General features: G+C 47.4%; 1 protein-coding gene across 11 annotated transcripts in view; it reads left to right on the top strand.

The window, feature by feature from the left end:
- Window positions 1-20,591, top strand: part of RIMBP2 (RIMS binding protein 2) — a 307,318-nt gene that overhangs the window by 213,514 nt on the left and 73,213 nt on the right. For all 11 annotated transcript variants that reach the window (XM_044930306.2, XM_044930303.2, XM_044930307.2 and 8 more), the window contains 2 exons: window positions 11,465-11,569; window positions 19,296-19,346. In XM_044930306.2, the coding sequence (XP_044786241.1) occupies window positions 11,468-11,569; window positions 19,296-19,346 (153 nt within the window). In that variant the 5' untranslated portion in view covers window positions 11,465-11,467. The remainder of the gene's footprint in view (window positions 1-11,464; window positions 11,570-19,295; window positions 19,347-20,591) is intronic.

The raw sequence follows: 20,591 nt of genomic DNA, 5'->3' as shown, positions 1-20,591 counted from the left end.
ACCACCATAAGTCTAGTTAACATCTGTCACTGTACATAATTACAAATTTTGTGTGTGTGTGATGCAGACTTTTAAGATCTACTCTCTTAGTACCTTTCAAATATACCTGACAGTATAATTAACTAGAGGACTAAAGAATTTGACAGTTGAGTGGTATGAATTCATATGAACTCTGGATTAGCTCAGTGTAGTGCAGAGATCTCAGCTAGGCAGTTCAGAGCTTCATTTTCTGGAATCACTTGCTAGCTGTAAGTTCTCTTGGGTCTCACATCTCTGGAACATTCCAGAAAGAAGAACCAAAGCCCTTCTCTCCAGAATGCACCAGTGTCTATACACACGTGAGTTTATCTCTTGACCTCTGATGAAGCAATGTTTTTGCCGATGTGGAGGGAAGCTGTTGTCTTAGGTAGTTGCCACACATAGCTGGTCGGTGTGATTTCCTTTCATCCTGCCCCAAAGCCCAGGAGAGTCCTTTATCTGCCCCTAACTCTGTCCATCCTATCTGAGATGGCAAGCACAGAGTGGACCTGCCTTCTGGATGGGAGGTGGGGCAGGAGTGGAGAAGAAATAGAAGAGAGTAACAGAAAGAAATATTGATCAATAGCTCAAAAATATTAACCTCACAACACTGTGGTTTTCTGTGTGTGTTTCAACATAGACATATCTTCTGGCTGTATTTGGAAAATCAGTGCTGTATGGGATGAATCAATAGTATATCCTTATGCCAAGACATATGAGTACGTTTAATATGTTTGTATGGTCTTGAGTCTTGTCTGTTTCTTTGCTTTGACTGGTTCATAGATGTTACTAATGTTCAACTCACAGCTACAAACCCCATCTATCATCTGAGTTAATTTTTTCTCCCACCATTCACTTAACTCCACAGATTTCAGACTTCAAAACCAATCACTCTCCTATTGTTGGTTTAAACATTTTCTCACCATCCATTTATCTCTACTCTTTATCAGCCTTCAAAGTTCATCTCCTAGAGAACATTTGATAAATGGAAGACACTAACCCTACCAGCATGGCTTTCCTCTAGGAGAATTAGTCGATGTGTCTGGTTCACAGTTCGGTTAAAATGTGGGATCCCTAGTGGTGAGAACTCTCTCTCCTCTAGTCTCCCTAAAGGCAGAAATTTAGTTTCCTGACAGCCAAAGGGCAACTCTTCCATCCATAAGCATTGATTGAATTCCATTTGGCAAATGTGAATTAAGCTTCTACTGCCTGTGGAGTATGGGTATGGAAGAGACATTTAGAGTCCAATTGAAAAAGTGAGAATTGCACAAAATTAATCAGAATGGTACAAAGTCTATGATCTATATGCAGAATAGGGATAGTAATAATGCATATATTATATGCAGAATGATAATAATGACGATGCATCTGCTATATGCAGAATAATGTTAGATGCCATAAGTGAAGAGCTTCCCAGGTGACGCAGTGGTAAAGAATCCACCTGCCAATGCAGAAGACACGTGTTCTGTCCCTGGATGGGGAAGATCCCTTGGAGAAGGAAATGGCAACTGGTTCCAGTATTCTTGCCTGGGAAATCCCATGGATAAGGAGCCTGGTGGACTTTAGTCCATATAGTTGCAAAGAGTCAGGCATAACTTAGAGACTAAACAACAAGAACAACCATAAGTGACAGCGAAGAGAGAGTTGAGATTGGGTTGGAGCCATGGGGAAGATGTTCTGGATAAAGGGATTCATTTATTCCATCCCACTATGTGCCGGAGACTGTTCTAGACTCTGGGGTGTATCAGCAGATAGAGATGAGTTCTCTAATCATATGGATCTCACAGATAAGCAGGGAGGAGGGAAGACGTAGAAGAAATAAAAATAGACAAAATAACCTCTGGTGGATATAAATGCAGTGACGGGTCAGCCATGTGAAGATTGCAAGGACCAGCATTCCAGGCAGTGGGATGGCATATGCTCCCCATGTGGAGACGGGGATGATCTTGACATAAGAGTGGAGCTGATCAGAGGCCAGCACAGCTAAATAGTGAAGGAGGAAAGTAAGAGATTAAGAGACAAGTGGACCCCATCACAGAGGAGCCCTTCAGCAGTGGCAAGGAGTTTGAATTTTGCTCCAAGTGCAGTTGCAATCATTGAGTAATTTAAACAGAAGACAGGGTATTAGGGTTCTCCAGAAAAGCAAAACCAGTCAGATGTACAGAAAGAGAGAGAGAGAGAGAGAGAGATGTAGATACAAGAGGAGATTTAGTCTAGGAATTGGCTCAGGCAGTTGTGGAGGCCAAGAAATCCCACGGTCTCCCTGCCACCTGCAAGCTGGAGGACTGGGAAAGCCAGTGGTGTCATTCAGTCCAAGTCCAAAGGCCTGAGTATTTGGGGGCTGATGATGTAAGTCCTAATCTGAGCCCCAAAGCCCAAGAAGCAGGAAGCTGATGTCCAAGGGCAGAAGATAGACGTCCTAGCTCAAGCAGATGGAGAGTGATTCCTCCTTCCTCTGCCTTCTCGTTCTGTGCGGTCCTCAGCATAAGGGATGGCACCCTCTCACACCAGGGAGAACCATCTGCTGTACTCAGTTCCCCAATTCCAATGCTAATCTCTTCCAGAAACAGCCTCCCAGACTCACCCAGAAGACATGCTTTCCCAGCTCTCTGGGCATCCCTTAGCTCAGGTGAGTTGATACAGAATTAGCCATCACAGACGCCTGTGTTTTGGAGGGAGCACCCTGGCTGCTCTGAGGGACTTTTCAGGGGGCAGGACTGATGGCAGGAAGACCAACTCCAAAGTCTGGCTATTGTCTGGCAGAGTCATGATAATGTCAGCCCAGTGGTGATGGAAGTGGAGATGGAGAAAAGAGCCAACCCAGGAAGTTTTGGTGCAAATAGAAGATTTTCTAAAGACTTGGATGTGGAGCAAGGAGGATAGGGGAGCAAAAATGACTCCCGGCTTTTTGGCTGTAGAATCTGAATGGTTGGTGGGATCATTGCTGAGATGGGGCAAGTGAGGGCTGGAAGTGGTTGGAGAAAGAAAGTCAAGAACTCTGTATTTGGACAGATTGAATTTGAGCTTACTCCTGTACATCTACGTGGAGATGAGAAATAGGCAGTTGGATATGAGTGTAGAAATAAAGATTTTATTTGGGAAGGTGAGTGTATAATTGGAGTTAACAGAGAAGAGGGGACACTGGGCCAATGTGGGGGTTCCTGGGCCAGGAGCAGAGCAGGTGTTTCATGAGGAGGTGGCCCCGGTTGCCACGTGCTCCTGAGAGATGATTCCATCAGGCAGATATGTGACCTCTGGCTTGGACAGCAGGGATCTCCTTGGTCAGCTGGCAGAAGGCTGCTAGCTGAGCGGTAGGAGGTGAGCTGGGGTAAAGAAGTTTGAAGGGTGAGTGGGGAGTGAGGTCGTGGAGACAGTGGGTGCAGACAACACTAAGCAGTTTGCTGGAAAAGGAAACAGATATGTGGGCAGCAGCTGGAGGGGAGCGTGGCTTTGAAGGGACAGGTAGGATGAGGGAAGATGCACAGGAAGCTAAAAAAGTTCCCAACTACTCTTATTCCCCCAGCTGTGATGCTTATTATAGTTAACCTCAAACACGATGTCCCCGAGACAGGCTGGGGCCTGGGACCCTTTGCTGCAGTGCTTGCACCTGGACAATGTTTGCTTGGGCAATAAAATGCAAAGAAATTGTAAGGGACTAAAAATAATTGCATGCGCAGTTGGGGCAAATTATGGACAAAAAGGTACAAAAAGACCAAAACTCCAAGTGCCACTGCTGAAGAGCTGGGAGCAAAAACAGGGTGTTGGGAGCAAAAGCAGGGTACTGTGCATGCCCCCTGCCCTCAACACCACTAGAGGGGTGGGCAGACCACCTGTCCCTCCTCCAGCCTGACCCCTGGACACATCCCTACCCTCACATAAAGAACCAGCTCTCATGCCCTCAGGGAGCAAGCAAGACAGGGAACCCGTTACTTGTTTTCACTCCCTGCTTGCTGCAGCAGGAGCCCCAATAAAGCCCTGCCTGAATTTCTTGTCTGGCTTCTTGTCAATTTTTATTGATTAAGGAAGGCCAAGAACTCTGATCAGTAACACCCAGAAGGGCATATATTTTTACACATTTTGCTTTTCTGACAACCACTTCATGTTGACTTGGTCCATCAGTCTGAAAAACTTAACAGCTATTTCCACCCCAGCTGTTCCCATCCATCTGACCTACACACTCCTGTTCCCCTTTTGCCTCTACACAAGAAGCCCACTAAGGTGTGTGGCCCGTCTATCCTCCAGTGACCCCCACGCCTGCGGCAGCGCGCCTGGAAGAATTTTATATTCAGTTAATGTTTCTAATGAATCCTTTAAGGCAAATGGTTTCCTCCTTCCACTAATAACTTCCTTCCCGAAGCTAAATAAAGATTACGCAGGCTGTATTTGGCAGTGCCCGCTTCCAAAATAAACAGAAGCGCAAAAATTAGCTGGAACAATAGTATCATTAAACAGCTGCATAATTGTTCATCCGAACCAGATCGGCTTGTTCTGGAGTCTGAAAATGCAGATCTGCCCCTGGTAGAGTTTCACACTGAAGATGGCCGTGGAGAAGTGGCCTCAGGCCAGCAAAGGGTCAGCGGTTAGGCAGACTCTGGCTCTGAGGTTTGTCATTTGGGGATGGCTTCCAGGCTCTGATGTGGGCTTCAGCAAGGCACTCAGCTTCCCTGAGTCTGTGCTCTGTGTGCTCAGTGGCTCAGTCATGTCCGATTCTTTGTGGCCCTTATAGGCAGCCCACCAGGCTCCTCTCTCCATGGGGTTTTCTGCGCAAGAATACTGGAGTGGGTTGCCATTTCATCCTCTAGGGGATCTTCCCTATCCAGGGATCGAACCCGTGTCTCTTGTGTTGCCTCCACCGGCAGGCAGATTCTTTACCGCTAGCATCATGAACCTGTGGCCTGTTGTAAACATAATCACAATGCCCAGCTCTCAGTGTTAGAGATAGTTCCTGGTACACAGTATTAGTAAGAGCTTACTAAATGGTATGCGTTTTCTTTAACACTATCATCTTGCCAATACCATCATCTTTATCACTTATTGCCTTGCTGGTAGAGTCCTTGGTCATAGAATATATTCTACCCCCCTTCCCCCCTTCACCTTGAGTTTTTTTTTTTTTTTAAATTGGAGGATAATTGCTTTACGATATTGTATTGGCTTCTGCCATACAACAATGTGAATCAGCCCTAAGTGTACATATGTCCCCTCCCTCTTGAACCTCCCCCCATTCTCACCCCATCTCACCTCTCTAGGTTGTCACAGAGTACCCCATTGAGCTCCCTGGGTTATATAGCAACTTCCCATTAGCTAGCTGTTTTACACATGGCACCATATATGTTTCGATGCTCCTCTGTCCCGCCCTCTCCTTCCCCCACTGGGTCCGCAAGTCTGCTTTCTACGTCTGCATCTCTATTCCTGCCCTGCAAATAGGTTCATCAGTACCAGTTTTAGACAAGGGTGCCCACTCTTGCTACTATTATTCAACATAGCTTTTGGAAGTCCTAGACACAGCAGTCAGAGACGAAAAAGAAAGAAAAGGAATCCACATTGGAAAAGAAGAAGTAAAACTCCCCCTATTTGCAGATGACATGATACTGTACATAGAAAACCCTGAGGATGCCACCGGAAAATTATCAGAGCTGATCAGTGAATGTAGTAAAGTTGCAGGATACCAAATTAATACACAGAAATCCCTTGCATTCCTATACGCTAACAATGAAACATCAGAAAGAGAAATTTAACAATCCCATTTGCCATTGCACCTTGAGTTTTATGTTAAAACAGCATCACCTTATGGTTAATGACATGATGATAAATTACATGATACTGTAACATGTAATGATGATGTCTTATGGCATACCACATACGATGCTCTATCACACGATCCTCTATCACATGATGCTTTATGTGACACTTTGTTACACAATACTGTATTGCAGTATCCTGTGTCATGATAACCTCCAAGGTCGATGGGAAGGGGTTTTCTTATATTCAGAGTAAAAGATAATAGGCTTAATAGATTCCAGGTACTATCCTAACTCATGTAATATTCAAAACCCCTCTTCAAAGCAGGTGGTTATTCATAATTAACTAATAAACATTAGTTATTTAATTGTTAATTAACTATCTAAAAGGGCTTCCCTGGTAGCTCAGCTGGTAAGGAATCTGCCTGCAATGCAGGAGACCCTGATTTGATTCCTGGGTCAGGAATTTCCCCTGGAGAAGGGATAGGCTACCCACTCTAGTATTCTTGGGCTTCCCTCGTGGCTTAGGTGGTAAAGAATCCACCTGCAGTGTCGGAGACCTGGATTTGATCCCTGGGTTGGGAAGATCCCTGGAGGAGGGCATGGCAACCCACTCCAGTATTCTTTCCTGGAGAATCCCCATGGACAGAGGAGCCTGGCGGGCTACGTCCATGGGGTCAGTCACAAAGTGTCGGACACAACTGAGGGACTAAGCACAGCACAGCCATCTAAAAATTGATCCAAATGCTAATAAATAGTTAATCCAGAAAAAGAAAATGAAGCCCAGGGAGGTTAAGTCACTAGCTGAAGGCAACAGAGCTGGGATTTGAGCCCAGGCATTCTGCTTCTTGATCCCTGCACCCTGCCCTTCTTCTGACCTGAAGTGCCGGAAGCACACCTCCATCATCACTGTCTCTGCAAGCACATGCTGGGGAATGTTTGGAAAGTTCCAGGAACCTGGTGGAGGCCAATGTGACAGGAGCAGGATGGGTGAGTGGGCAGAGCTGAGCTCTGAGGAGTCACGGGCAGATCACAAAGGACGGCTTACTTACTGAGTACCTGTCCAGGGGCAAGGACCACAGCCTGAGACATCCTAGGAAGGAGAAGCAGACACTTTCACTCATGAAGTGTGAAATATATTGGATGGCAATAAGTGCTCTGGAGTGAAATAAAGCAGGGAGGAGAATAAGGATGCTCTGGGGTGGTTACCATTTTAAATATGGCTTCTCTGAGAAGGTGGCATTTGGGCAAAGACTGGACTTTGAGAGAACAAGCTCTTCCAGTATCAGGTGGGGGAAGCATATGACTGGCAGAGAAAACAGCATGTGCAAAGGCCCTGAGGTGGCTGGCCCTTGGAAAGAGTAAGAAAATCAAGGCCTGTGGAGCAGAGCAGGAGAGACGGACAACAGTGACATCAGAGAGGAAGGAGCAGGTCTTGCAGTTCCCCCACCATGGCAGCACCACAGTTTTACTCTGGGCGATGAGGACCACTGAGGGGTTCTGAGCAGAAAAGGCGCATGACTCACTTCCTGGGTGCAGAGACCCCTCAGGCTGTGGGCTGCCAGGGGTTGGCCTCCTTGTGGGCATCTGCTCAGTTTAGGCTGACAAGACCAAATAGGAAGTCATCAGTCACTCTCTGGAAAGACATTCCTCCTTGAAGTGGTGGAAAAGAAAGTCTCCCTTTCCTTGCTGTGGGACGTTGTCCAAACCAGTGAGCAGTGACGGAGCAGGGAACATTCTGGAAGCTTCCTGGAGGCTCAGTGCAGTCCTCACCGCCCCACAGTCCTGTTAGCAGCTTGGCTCAGTGCCTCGTCTCAGTGGGAATGGGTGGTGAATGGGCGGTGAATGGGCGGTGTCCTTGTGCCATGATGTTCCTGCGCCAGGGCACTTCCCATCACAGCTTCCATGAGGGCGGAGCGCCATCACCTGCCACGGTCTCTGCTTCTTCTCCATGAATGCTGCCAGCCTCTGCAATGCCTGCAACTCCATAGCCACCCTCTCATCTCACACCATATTTTTCTCTGTAACACTTAGGACCGCCTGACATGCTTCATATTGTTTAATGCATGTGAATAGAGTCTGTCTCTCCCTCCAGAGCGTAAGCTCCAAGGGAGCTGGTTTTGTGTTTGTTTTCATCGTTATCACCTTCAGAACTTAGAGTGGCAACTGGCACATGACAGATACTTGGTAATTGTTGAATAAATGAATGAGTGAGTGAATTTTCTTTACAGTATTGGACTGACATTGCATCATAGGATTAGGCTATGTGAATAGACAGTCTTATAAGTCAAAGATGCTTCAATGTCAACTTAAGTGGTTCAGCCTAACACTTCTTGTTACAATTGACGTGTCTTTGTTTATTGGCTTGCATAACCCCTTTCTTATCCACTCTCCCAATTCGAATGCCCATTCATGAAGGCAGAATCCTGTTGTTCTGTAGGCCTAGTTTCTTGGCATGTGATAGTTGCCCAATAAATATTGGTTGAATGAACAAATACATAGAAGAAGAAAGTGAATGAAGGAATGGAAAGAAATGTTCCTCTCTAGAATGAAAAGCCTAACACACACAGTCCCATCAACCCTCTTGACAATCCCATGAATGTTGGTAGAGAATAAATGTTAATGAACTCTGATGCTTTTAAGAAGAAATCCAATACCAGACAAAAGTAATATCCCTCTGAGTCAGTGAGCAGTGTTTGTGGAAGAATTTCCAAAGCTTCTTGGAAGCTCAGAGAATTCCTTACGTCTTTAGAGGCTCTGGTGGTTGGTCTTTCTCAGTGTTCTGAAAATGCCTGGCACCTTGTACTGCTGGTTTGGGAATCAGTGGCTTGATAGTGGACAGTGGGGTTCAAGCATGTCATTAGAGATCATTAGCAATTTCTGGACCCAAATTGGTAATCCAAGAACTCCGCAGGGCCAGGAGAGCCATGGTCAGTATTGGCTCTTGGGCGTCTACAGGCAAATAACCCCTCTCCTGCTCAGGAAGGCGAGACTTGGTGAGACCAGGAAGGCTGGAGACTGGAGTGGATGCAAAAGGATGGATGTGTGCTGATTCTCCTCCTGTCCACAAATAGACATGAATGACGCATTCCAGCCCCAACTCAGGCAGGTTATAGTCATCGACAGTCATGCCCATTTCCACATTTCAAGGGATTTTGTTCATATTTGGGGGGTTCTATCTTCCCAGGATCCCGAGTTTCCATAGCAACAGTGAAACCACCACTCCTCCGCCGAAGGGCTGACTATAGTAACTCCCTTATATATACGAACGAGTTCTGTTCTGAGAGCGTGTTTGTTAGTCCAATTTGTACGTAAGTCCAACAGAGTTAGCCTAGGTACCCAACTAACACCATTGGCTATATAGTACTGTGCTGTAATAGGTTTATAATACTTAAAATACAATAATACATATAAAAAGTGAACAAAAATTAAAGAAAACATTTTTAATCTTACAGTACAATACCTTGAAAAGTACAGTCGTCCAGTATAGCAGCCGGCACACAGGGGCACACGGGCAAATTTGACATTTCAGGGGACTTACTGTAATTGCAGCTTTTCATCAAAGTAAGACAGCAGAGGGGCTGTAAGGTTGTTTAGCCCAAAATGGGAGACAAGCCCGCTTGTGATGTCACCACACATGTAATGCGTGCAACATGGAGGCAGGAAGACTTCACTTCTTAATACAAAGGAACCACAAAACTTTGGGACATGAACCCCCCAAACTTCCCCATTCACAGTTTAAATGTGTGAGTGACAGTTTAAATGGCAGAGTGACAAGATCGTTCCTGGAAGAAAAGAGCTTTTGGTGGTAGCAGGTGGAATGGACTTGGGAAAAATGGTGAAAAGCATAGAATTTGCTTCTCTGCCCTTATCTCTCTGTGCCCCCATCCCCAGGCTAGGGGATAAAAATAAGTAAAAGAATTAAAATGGTAAAATTTTAAAGTAATAAATAATAACAATCACCAACAAATTCAAGCCAAGGAGGAAAGTACATTAGGGTCCCCTCCCCATTGTATCAGGCTTCCCTGGTGGCTCACATGGCAAAGAATCTGCCTGCAATGCGGGAGACCTGGGTTCGATCCCTGGGTTGGGAAGATCCCCTGGAGGAGGGCATGGCAACCCAGTCCAGTATTCTTGCCTGGAGAATCCCCATGGACAGAGGAGCCTGGCAGGCTATAGCCCATGGGGTCACAGAGTTGGACACAACTGAATGACTAAACACAGCTCAGCAGAGCCCCATTATATTAAGATGTCTCCCATCTGTGTAACGTGAACACACCCTCAGCTGTCAGGCTACTGGAAGGACAGGCTCGGTCTGCAGGAGCAGCAGCCAAGCAGGAGGCGCGTGCTCAGGGACCAGCCTCTGCCAGCACCTCCAGGTGAGACATGGAGTTAAATCTTCCCTTTTCTGAAGGAATCTGGACTTTTATGTGAAGGATCCCAATGTTTAAAATGTTGACTGATAAATCACCTTTGGCATTTGTTGTTGTTATTGTTGTTTAGTCGCTAAGTCGTGTCTGACTCTTTTACAACCCCATGGACTCTAGCCCTCCAGGCTCCTCTGTCCATGGGATTCTCCAGGCAAGAATACAGGAGTGGGTGGCCATGGCCTCTTCCAGAAAATCTTCCCGACCCAGGGATCTAACCTGCGTCTCCTGCCTTGGCAGGCAGATTCTTTACTGCTGAGCCACATAAATCTCATTATAAAAAGAGAAAGAGGAAAGAAGGAAGGGAAGGCGGGAGAAATGAAGGAGAGGGGAGGAGAGGGGAAGGGGGGAGGAAGGTGAAGAAAGAAGCTAAATTCAAATGGTTTCCCGTGAAATCTTCCACGAGATTCTGCCTGTGTGAAAGTTGGTCCCACCTGTGCCTTTTTTCTGCATGGTGTCATTTCTCATGGTTCCACCCCACCAGGGTTCACAGGTGGTCAGTCACTGTTAGGGGTAAGGAGGTCCTCGTGTCCTCTGATGCCCACTGATAGCTTCTCCTGGGGGATGACTTTGGGTGACAAGAGGTCATCAGAGCAGGGTTCTCTGGTTAGAGGAAGGGCCCAGCCCTGGGACCCCCTGCCTTGGCAGGGCATTTGCAGAGGGACCAATGAAGAGACATTTGGACTCATGGGGGGCTGAGCACCCCACTTCACCAGAGTGATCAGACAGGACCAAACCCTGAGATTTGGAAGCTCCATAGAAGTGTCAGATTTGAATGCCCGACTGCCACTTAGCGTGTGTGTCAAACAAGGAAAACTGCATGTCAGTTTTCCCATCTGTAGAATGGGGCCAGTTACATTACCTCACTCCTATGGTTACTGTGGGTGACATTAGTTACATGGTGGTAAGAAGCTTGAAACAGTAGCCATATCTAGGGAAAGAGCCATGCATCTTGGCTGGTATTTGCAGAAGACCTGGGGGTGGCGGCGGGGGCGGAGAAAGAGAGGATTTTTTCAAACAGAGAGAAGAGAGATTCACCTCCACACAGGAACCTGCAGCTCTGCTCACGTGCTCTTGGCACGTAAAACAGAAAACGCGCAAACGGGAGGAAGGCTTGTGGGTGTGAGGATTTCCCCGGCTGATCCTGCCGCCCTGGGGAGAAGCCGGGATGCAGGCGGTGAGTCAGACCGGGGAGCCGGCTGGCTGTGGGGGAACCCAGGACGCGGCTCCCTGCAGGGTGCTGGGCTGACCTGACCTGTGTGTCTCCCCCTGTCTCCCCAGCACATGCGAGAGGCCGCAGAACGGCGGCAGCAGCTGGAGTTGGAGCATGAACAAGCCCTGGCTATCCTCAACGCCAAGCAGCAGGAAATTGACCTCCTGCAGAAGGTGAGCTGGGCTGGGGCTGGGGGCCTGGGAGGAGGCAGGCAGTGCGCTGGGGACCTGGAGTGTGGGTGGCTAGCTGCTCTCCCGAGCCTTTTCTCACACGCTCGGGAATGACTTCTTCTTGGTGTGGAAAGATTCCCCGTGTGCTCTAGTTTCTCCTCAGTTAACTTGTGATTATGTTCTAAGCTGCAAAAATCAAAGGAAAAGCTCTAACAGTTGATGCTGGCGAGATTGTAGGGAAAAGGACACGCCTGTGGGTTATTAAAATGGGGTGTGAATTGCTTTATCTCTGGGGCTAAGTGACTGACAGCATCCTTGAGAACTAAAGGTCTATTTTGACCCTGCAACCTTCTGTTCTGGGAATATACCTGTAAGAAATACAGGAACCAGTTTTGGTTTGGTTCGACTTGGATCCTGCTGTGTGGGCATAGGTAACAAAATTAAATCCAGTGCCCATCTGAGGGCGAGGCTGTGTGAACTGTGGGGCCTCCATACCACAGAGCAGCGTGACCACATTGGGAGGAAGAAATTCTGTTTATAGATGCCATCTCATCGGATTTACATGATGTGTTATTAAGTGAGCAAACCAAGTTTTGGGGCAATATATGTAGCATGAACAAGGACAAGAGAGGGAGAAAGAGAGAGACAGGGAACACAAAAAGAAGAAAGCAAAGGAGAGGAGTAAGGACAGAAAAAATGGTAGGAAGAACAAAGGACAGAAACCAGAGGGAGGGAGAAGGGGACGGGCGGAGGGGACCAAGCAGTTCAGAAGGTGTATTCCCATGGTACCTGGGGTGGTTTGGGGACCACGAAAGTTAGCATCCTTAATCAGCAGCCTTGTTCTTCCTGTCTCTGTCCAAATGAATCTGGGGACCCCTCCTTCAGAACCATGAGGCTTGGGGTCCCTGTGTATATTTCTCATTGGGTTTCAATCCTGAAGCCCTCTGTCCCCCACCCATGGGAAGGCAGCCCAGCCCTTCCAGGCAGGACCCAGCTTGACCACTGATGCAGGTGCGGTCCCAGTTACGCCTCCCTTCACTGGGATGAGCAGCCGGCACCCTCCTCCTCCATCGGTGGCACCCCCACCCCCAGCCAGCCCCTCCAGGTCTTTGATCTCAAATAAAGGACTCAGTGGCTAGCCTTATCTGGCTGGAGATCCCTATCTGTTGGAGTGTTTTTCTCCTCCCGAGTTTATTAGCAGAGCGTGTAGCATCAAGCAGATAACTTCTGATGCTGTTTTCCTAATCATTTGTGGAGACCTCGTGCTAAGGATAGATTTCATTATGCTGGTGCGATAGAGACTGTTACAGTCCTTATTACCTGTCATAATAAGTTGGCTGGCACGCTGAGAAGCAAGATTTCATTAGATGCTATCCAGAAAGGATATTGCTGGGATGCAGACACCGATATTACTCCTGTCTTCTCCCTCTTTCCATGTGTGAGGGACCTTCCGGTGCCTGGTACCTACACTCCTTCACTGCATCCCTGAGAGCCACATCCCCAGGCTGGGAGCATCCAGGACAGAAATACAAATATTGTCCAGCAAAGGTGACAGGTTGGCTTTTCTTACCAGAGCGTCCTTCTCTTTTAGCCTGGAGTTTTATCTATGAAACACTTGATGCCGAGGAAAGTGCACTGGAGCCAAGTCCATTATTCAGCTCCCAGTGTCTCTCTTGAGCATCATCCAACTTCCTTTGCTTTTGCTTTTTTTCCCCCTGAATTCATCCTTGCCTCTCTTTTGGACACACTCATGCTTCATCGGGAGGTGGGTGGGGGGAAGCAGAGGAAGAAAATCTAATGAAGGATGAATGCACAAACCTTGTAATTTCTTAGAGCTCTGATTTTTAAAATAAAAAAGTATTAGAAGAGAAAGGTTGAGACTTGAGTGGAACGAGATTGATGAGTTCTTTCCAGAGTTCGCATCTGTGTTCGATTTCCAGCACGGACAGCCCTCGTGCTACATTTGCTGTCCGGAGCACTCGCTCGTTCATTCACTCATCAGCACACGTTTGCTGGCTGCCACCTGTGTGTCGGCTGCTCAGCCATTGTTCTGGAAACCAGGAATGCAGTGCAGAGTCGGACAAGACCTCTGGCTTACCGAGTGAGAGTAAGTGAACAAGTCATGAAGAACTAAAGAAGTTCAGATCAGGGAAATGCCATAAAGGAAACACAGAATGAAGACTGATGAGGACAATGACTTTATATGGGGTGAAGTTGTAATGAGTGGCAGACACCTATTATAGAAATGCTCATATCCTATGGAAGGCCGAATTCTAGCCCTTGTCCCTCTATCATAATAAAAGTCACCAGAGCGCCCTGAGTTCCGGTTTGGTTATCATGAGACAGCAACGTGAGATAGTTCCTAGAAGCTGTCTGCAGTCCCATTGACTACAAGTCCCATTATTTATTTTTATTGGAGTATAGTTGATGTGTGGCTTCCCAGGTGGTGTTGTGGTAAAGAACCTGCTTGCCAATGCAGGAGACTTAAGAGATGCAAGTTTGACCCCTGGATCAGGAAGATCCCCTGGAGAAGAGCATGGTAACCCACTCGTGGGTACTCATGTATTTTCAGTACTGGAAAGTACTGGAAATAACATGAATATTTTCCAGTACTCGTGTCTGGAAAATCCCCTGGACAGAGGAGCCTGGTCGGCTACAGTCCATGGGATCACATAGAGACACAACTGAAGTGACTTAGTACACACACGCATAGTTGGTTTATAATGTGTTAATTTCTGTTGTGCAGAAAAGTGATTCAGTTATACACCTATATATATATTCTTTTTATAATATCCTTTTCCATTTTGGTTTATCCCAGGAGATTGTTATAGGTCCCTGTGCTCTACAGTAGGACCTTGCTGTTTATCCATTCTATACATAGTAGTTTGCATCTGCTCCCCCCAAACTCCCAATCCGTCCCTCCCCTAATCCTCCTCTCCCTTGGCAACCACCTTCTGTTCTCTATGTCCTTGAGTCTGTTTTTGTTTCATAGGTAGGTTCATTTGTGTCCTATTCTAGATTTCACATATAAGTGATATCATATGGTGTTTGTCTTTCTCTGACTTATTTCACTTAGTATGATCATCTCTAAGTTGCATCCGTGTTGCTGCAAATCCCAGTACAGGATTTCTTGAATGCACTCCTGTGGGACCCAGCTTCATCTCGCCAATGCCATGGCTTTTGTTAAGTCACCCGTGCATGGACATCCTGCTCAGTGGTTAATGTCCTGCGCTCTTCCTTTTTGACCCAGAGGCACATTTTGAGAGGGTCTGTCTCCCCAACCCCTAGGCTTCCAGGATCCTACTCTCTTCCAGTTTTCTCCTTCCTCACAGAAGCCCTCTAAGCATCCTCAAGGCTCAGCCTGCCATCCACGTCTCTTTTTTAAAATTTTTTCTTTATTTATTTGGTTGTGCTGGGTCTTCCTTGCTGCACAAGGGCTTTCTCTAGCTGCAGTGAGTGGAGGCTGCTCTGGTTGCGGTGCTTGGACTTCTCATGGTGGTGGCTTCTCCTGTTGTGGAGCGCGAGCTCTAGGGTGCATGGGCTTCAGAAGTGGTGGCTCCGAGGCTCTAGAGCACGAGCTCAATAATTCTGGTGCTCAGGCTTATGTGCTCTGCAGCAATGTGGGATCTTCCTGGATCAGGGATGGAATTTGTGTCTCCTGCATTGGCAGGCAGATTCTTTCCCACTGAGCCACCCGGGAATCTCCCACATCTCTTCTTGACCTCCACTGCTCCCTCCATGACCTTGTCTGGTTCCATGGGTGTGAATGCCATCTGTGTGCCAACTCCCACATGTGGATCTCCAAGTTGGATTCCACTGAACCCCACTTCTTTTGTCCAACTGGTTGTCCAGCTTGGATGATCTGAAATGTCCTGTCCCTAGCTGAAGTCCATTCCGTCTTCAGCAAGGCATGCTCTGCACATCCTGCCAGGCTCTGCAAAGGGCAGTGTTTCCTTTTTGGTACAGCCTTTCCTTTTCCCCTGGAGTCAATTGCCTCTTTCTGTGTGTTTGCTCAGTCTTCTGTGTGCTCATCACTCTCTTATTCCCAAACTTTCTGCCAGAGTGTTAAAATTTCTCTCAAGTCAACCAGACTCCTCGGGGGATGTTTTCATTCCATTTTCCTCTGAGACATCCTGCCTGGAGCCCGGCCTCATCTTCCAGTCCAGGCTGGTTGCCCCAGAGGCTGGATGCTACACTGGGTCTAGAATCGCCCTTCACCATCATCTTAGGAATTCCCTTGACACCACTCTGTACTTTGTGGGATTTGCTTCTTCTCAGATCCTGAAATATGGACAGCATGTGTGTAAGGAAGCCCAGGGGTTTATCATGAAATGTAAGCGGTTTTCTGCTACTGTGTAGTCCTTGGAGATTGCTTTGTGGTTTCAGCCTCACCTCTGGACTTGGCCACCCTAAGGAAGGTCCTGGCTTTCAGGGACCCAGCTGATGTCAGAACTTTCTCCAGGGAACCTCTTCCCTCCTCCCTGGAAGTTCAGCTCTTCCCTATACTCAATATGGTGATTGGGAGGAGCGAGGGGAATAGTGGGCAGGTGAAAACACCTGTTGAGTTGAAGAATGGATGAATGATCAAGCTGCCCAAGGCTACTCTAGAGGGAGTCAAGGTGAGATAAGACCATTGGCCAACCCTTATTTCTGGTAGCTGGTGGAGATGTAAGCTTAAAAAAAGAAGTCCAAGCAGATAGAGTCCTGTCTACGAGGACTTTTCCACAGGACACCTGCTTCATGGAGATCACTGAACCAGGAGCTTGGCCGAGAATCCTCATTTTCATTCATTCGGCAAACAGTCCTTGAGCATCGCATGTCGGCTATGTGACGGCTAAGAACACAGCAGTGAGCCAGACTGTGAATATAGGCTATGGACAATGACAATGATAATAAAAGCTACAACATGAACATTTGCTTTCAATGTAGCATATTCTGGGCCCGGTACTAGGCAGACATCTGTCATCTTATTTAAAGCCCTGCCCACCTCTGACTCCTCCTGCCCTGTCGCCCTTCCTTTAGCCACACTGGCCTCCTCTCTGTGACCCAAACATCCCCCTCTCTGCTCTTCCCTGAAAATGCCTGGCCCCCAAAATAATGACAGAGCTGGCTTATTGTTGTCATGGAAGTCTCTGCCCGGCTGCCCTGCCTGAATGGACTTCATCAGCCCTGCTCTGGCGTTCTCTGCCACTCACCCCCTTTAGTGATGCCACTTGCTCATTGTTGTACCTCTTTGCCTGTTGTCTGCATCCCAAGTGGAGTGTCTGCATTCCCAGGACATTGCCTGACACAGAGCAGGTAGTCAACAAGTGATGCTCAGGAACTTTGAATGAATGAATGAATGAACAGAGATACTCAGGAACTTTGAATGAATGAATATGGATGAATGAATGAATAAATGCAGCAAAGACCTAGTAAGACTCCATCAATTGGTCCTGTAACATTACCAGGATAACTGATGGTAAGTTCCAGGCCATCCTTGGTAAGTGTCTATTGAATGTGTGAGTGGTGACAGCAATCAGCTCTCACTGTAACCTGTGGGATGCAGGTCCCCTCACAGATGCAGGACCTGAGGTTAGACAGCATGGTCCAGGTCCCCTGGAGGCCTGACACCAGAACCCTAGTGTCTCTCTAGGGAACCAGTGAGCAGAGTCCAGTCGCTCTAACTGCTTCCTTTTCCTGTGTGGGTTACATCCTCATCTTATTACAAGTAGCAGTTATAATCTCAGTGCATGAGCAAAATTGTCCACATTTAAAATTCATCTGCAAATGCTACTGTTGTTTTAAATTCCTCCCGTGCGGGAAACGAAGGCTCCCAGGCTTAAGGCCATTATTGACATGCTCACTGCTGATAGAAACTAAACTTACCCTGCAGCTCATAAAACTGCTTTGCCTCCATGTCAAATGCTTCCTTTGCATGTTTTGGATTTAGTTGTTGTGTGTGGATAACAGGGACATCTCAAGCTGACCTTCTGAGTTCATTCAGTGTGTTGATTTCTCCTGCAATGCATGCCTGGGATACTGATCGACGCTCATGGCTTGCTCAGCTCTGTGGAACCCGGGGACCTGATTTGAGGATCTGTACATTTAGTTCCATGAATCTCACTGTCTTTTCTGTGGAGTTGATATTAACAGCATCTGTAAATGACCCCCACCCACTCTCATCTCATCCCACCCAGCATCCATACTCCCAACCCCATCACCAAGGTGCCTGGGAGCTTATTACTCTGAGTGTTACATGCACGGTCTGTCCCAGCCAAACGTCCAAAGCTTTGGCAGTAGGAAATCTATGTCCCTTTTGAACAGCTACTCCTCCCCCTGAAATAGATGTGTTTGCTGCCATGTTAACTCACCCCCTGGACATTTCATCTCTGGATGACAGGCCCCTTCTTCTGACTGTAGGACTGGGGGTCTCCCTAGGAGTCAGAGTCCCTCTCAAGTCTAATGTGTTCTGTAGGAAATCATGAAGGTCTCAGCTTCCCCATGTGTTGGCAGTGGCCCCCAAAATGAGCCTCGCTGAAGCTGTCGCCTAGATTCTGCAAGAATTCAGCGCTGCCAATTTTAACTGTTAATTTTAGCCATCTATTCTGATTGCCCAAATGGCCCAGCTTACAAGTAGCCTACGAAAACGAACTCCTGATTTGCGCTTGAAGCCAGAAACGAAGTTGTTACTGCCAGCTTGGCTGTGTTTTAACAGCCTGTGATGGGGTTTTTGGTTGTTTTTCATTCTGCCAGTTGAAAACTATCTTTGACTCAAGTGGCTCAATGGTGGTGTTATTTATATAATCCCTGTATGTTCTCTAGCTGTTTTGTCTCCCCCCCTCCAACCCCATTTCATGATTTATTGTCGCTCTTGTTTTTGCTTTGAAAGGAACAATTTTGAGCCTTTGAAGACTGAGCTGGATTCAAGAATGGTCGAGTTAATTTGCTGGGTTCTATTCACTTCCCCAGCTCTTAAAAGCCTCATTGGAAATATGTGAGAATGAAATGCATATGAATGAACACTATGGAAATATCAGGCTACTTCTCGCTTTTAGTCCATGCTGGGGAAGCCAAGCCTTTCCCTCTTTCCGACTAATGGAAGTTTTCAAGTGAGAAGTAGAAGCTGTTAAGACAGCTCTCACTGGCTTATTTATGATATCCAACTCTTCTCTTTATTATTCGCCAGCCACCTGGAGAAAATATTCCTCCAGAGCTGAGAATCCTGAATGTAAATCTCAGTTTAGCAGGTGGATTCTTTCTTCTCTGTCATGTGCTTAGTTGTGTCTGACTTTTGCGACCCCATGGATTGCAGCCTGCCAGGCTCCTCCATCCATGGGATTCTCCAGGCAAGAATACTGAAGTGGGTTGCCATGCCCTCCTCCAGGGGATCTTCCCAATCCAGGGATCGAACCCACTTTTCTTACATCTCCTGCATTGGAAGGTGGGCTCTTTACCACCTCATGCAGCAGCCCAATCTCACCAGCCTCTCCATTCTCTGCCAGATGAGGGGGTGCTTTTCAGTTTTTACAAAGAACGTCAAGCCCAACCCCAATCCATTCCATCTTGCCCAAAAGAGGGGAAAAAAATGAGAACTGATTTAGACACTGAGAATGTTGGGGCTTGTTAGAAGAATGAATATCAATGACCCACACTCCCTGATTAACTTTGACATTAATTTCTAATTCTGCTGCCTTTTTCCCGCTGTAAACGTTCACTCTTCTGTCTTTTTCTTTTCATCATCCAAAAGGCTCAGGTTGAAGCTAAGAAAGAACATGAAGGTGCGGTGCAGCTGCTAGAGGTAAGTGAGCCAGCCCTGCTGGCTTTCTTGCCGGGGGTGGGTGAGCTCAGGGCATGCTGTGTTAATGCTTTGTAGAAGTCGTAACCGACCTTTACTGAGTGCCCACTGGGTACCCGTTACTCCTGCCGTTTACACATCTTCCCACGTTGTCCGTGCAAGCACACTATCAGATCGATATCATTATGAGTCCCATTTTTACATGTGAGGAAGTGGGGCCCAGAGAGGTTAAGCAGTTTTCCTGTGGCCATACAGCCAGCACCAGAACTGTGGGTCTCAGAGGTGCTCTGCTCTCCTCTGATTGGATGAGAAGCAGGGAGGGTGAGCCTGCTTCTTTACAGGAGAAAGGGAAGTGGATCATTTCTACGGGTGTCAGGTGAATGAGGGTATTTTAAGGGATAGCGCTAAGCCTGAGGAAGTACCGGGCAGCTGGGGAGGCATTTTCAGATTTAGAGAAAGGACAGCGAAGGGAGTCACAGCAGTGAACACGTTCGAGGCACGGCCACAGGCGCTGTCCCCGTGAACACAGCGGGAGTCACCCTCCCCAGCCACCTGCAGGCCTTTCTCACCGGCTCTGATGCTGGGGGCTTGGCAGGAGGCAGGTGACGTGTCAGAATCACTCTTCTGCCCCCAGTTGGTGGCCTCCCATATCCTCGGGAATGGAGGAAACTCCTGGGGTCCCCTGAGGGGCCTTTGCAGTCTGCGTGCCTCATGTATAATAAATGGACATAAGGAATCTCCCTTTTGAAGACAGAGGTCCCCCAATTACTGACCCCTCACTCAAGACACAACAGCAGGAGGGGTGGCTGCACAGGGTGGGGTGGCCCCACAAACGCTCCTCCCCTAGTTCTGTTCCATCCAGAAAGGCCAGGAGGGCCTCTCCCCTGGGCCTGCGTCTCTGCATATGGGAAGCGCCTGTCCTCTTTAAGATGACCTTGTCTCTTGTCCCCCGGGCAGCTGCACAACCACTTAAAACAGAATATGTGCATCTCTTACATTGCCTTTTAAAATCTATTCCTCCCCCAGGAAACGGTTTCATCATTATCATCATATATATTAAAATTGATTTTTTTGAAAGCGTCCATTAGCTAATGAATATCTGGAGGGCTGGGAGTGATAAATAGCAGGTGGGAAAATATATAACCCGAGAGAGTGGAAACAGACGTCCCAATGGCCATACATCTCCCTGAAACAGCATTTCATTCCCCTCGCAGGATCGCCCACCGCAGTTTGATTTGCATAGTCTCC

This window comes from Bubalus bubalis, chromosome 17 (genome assembly GCF_019923935.1).
Source record: "Bubalus bubalis isolate 160015118507 breed Murrah chromosome 17, NDDB_SH_1, whole genome shotgun sequence".
Lineage (NCBI taxonomy): Eukaryota > Metazoa > Chordata > Mammalia > Artiodactyla > Bovidae > Bubalus > Bubalus bubalis.
The sequence above is the reverse complement of the archived record's forward strand: the minus strand, read 5'-3'. Positions and strand labels throughout refer to the sequence as shown.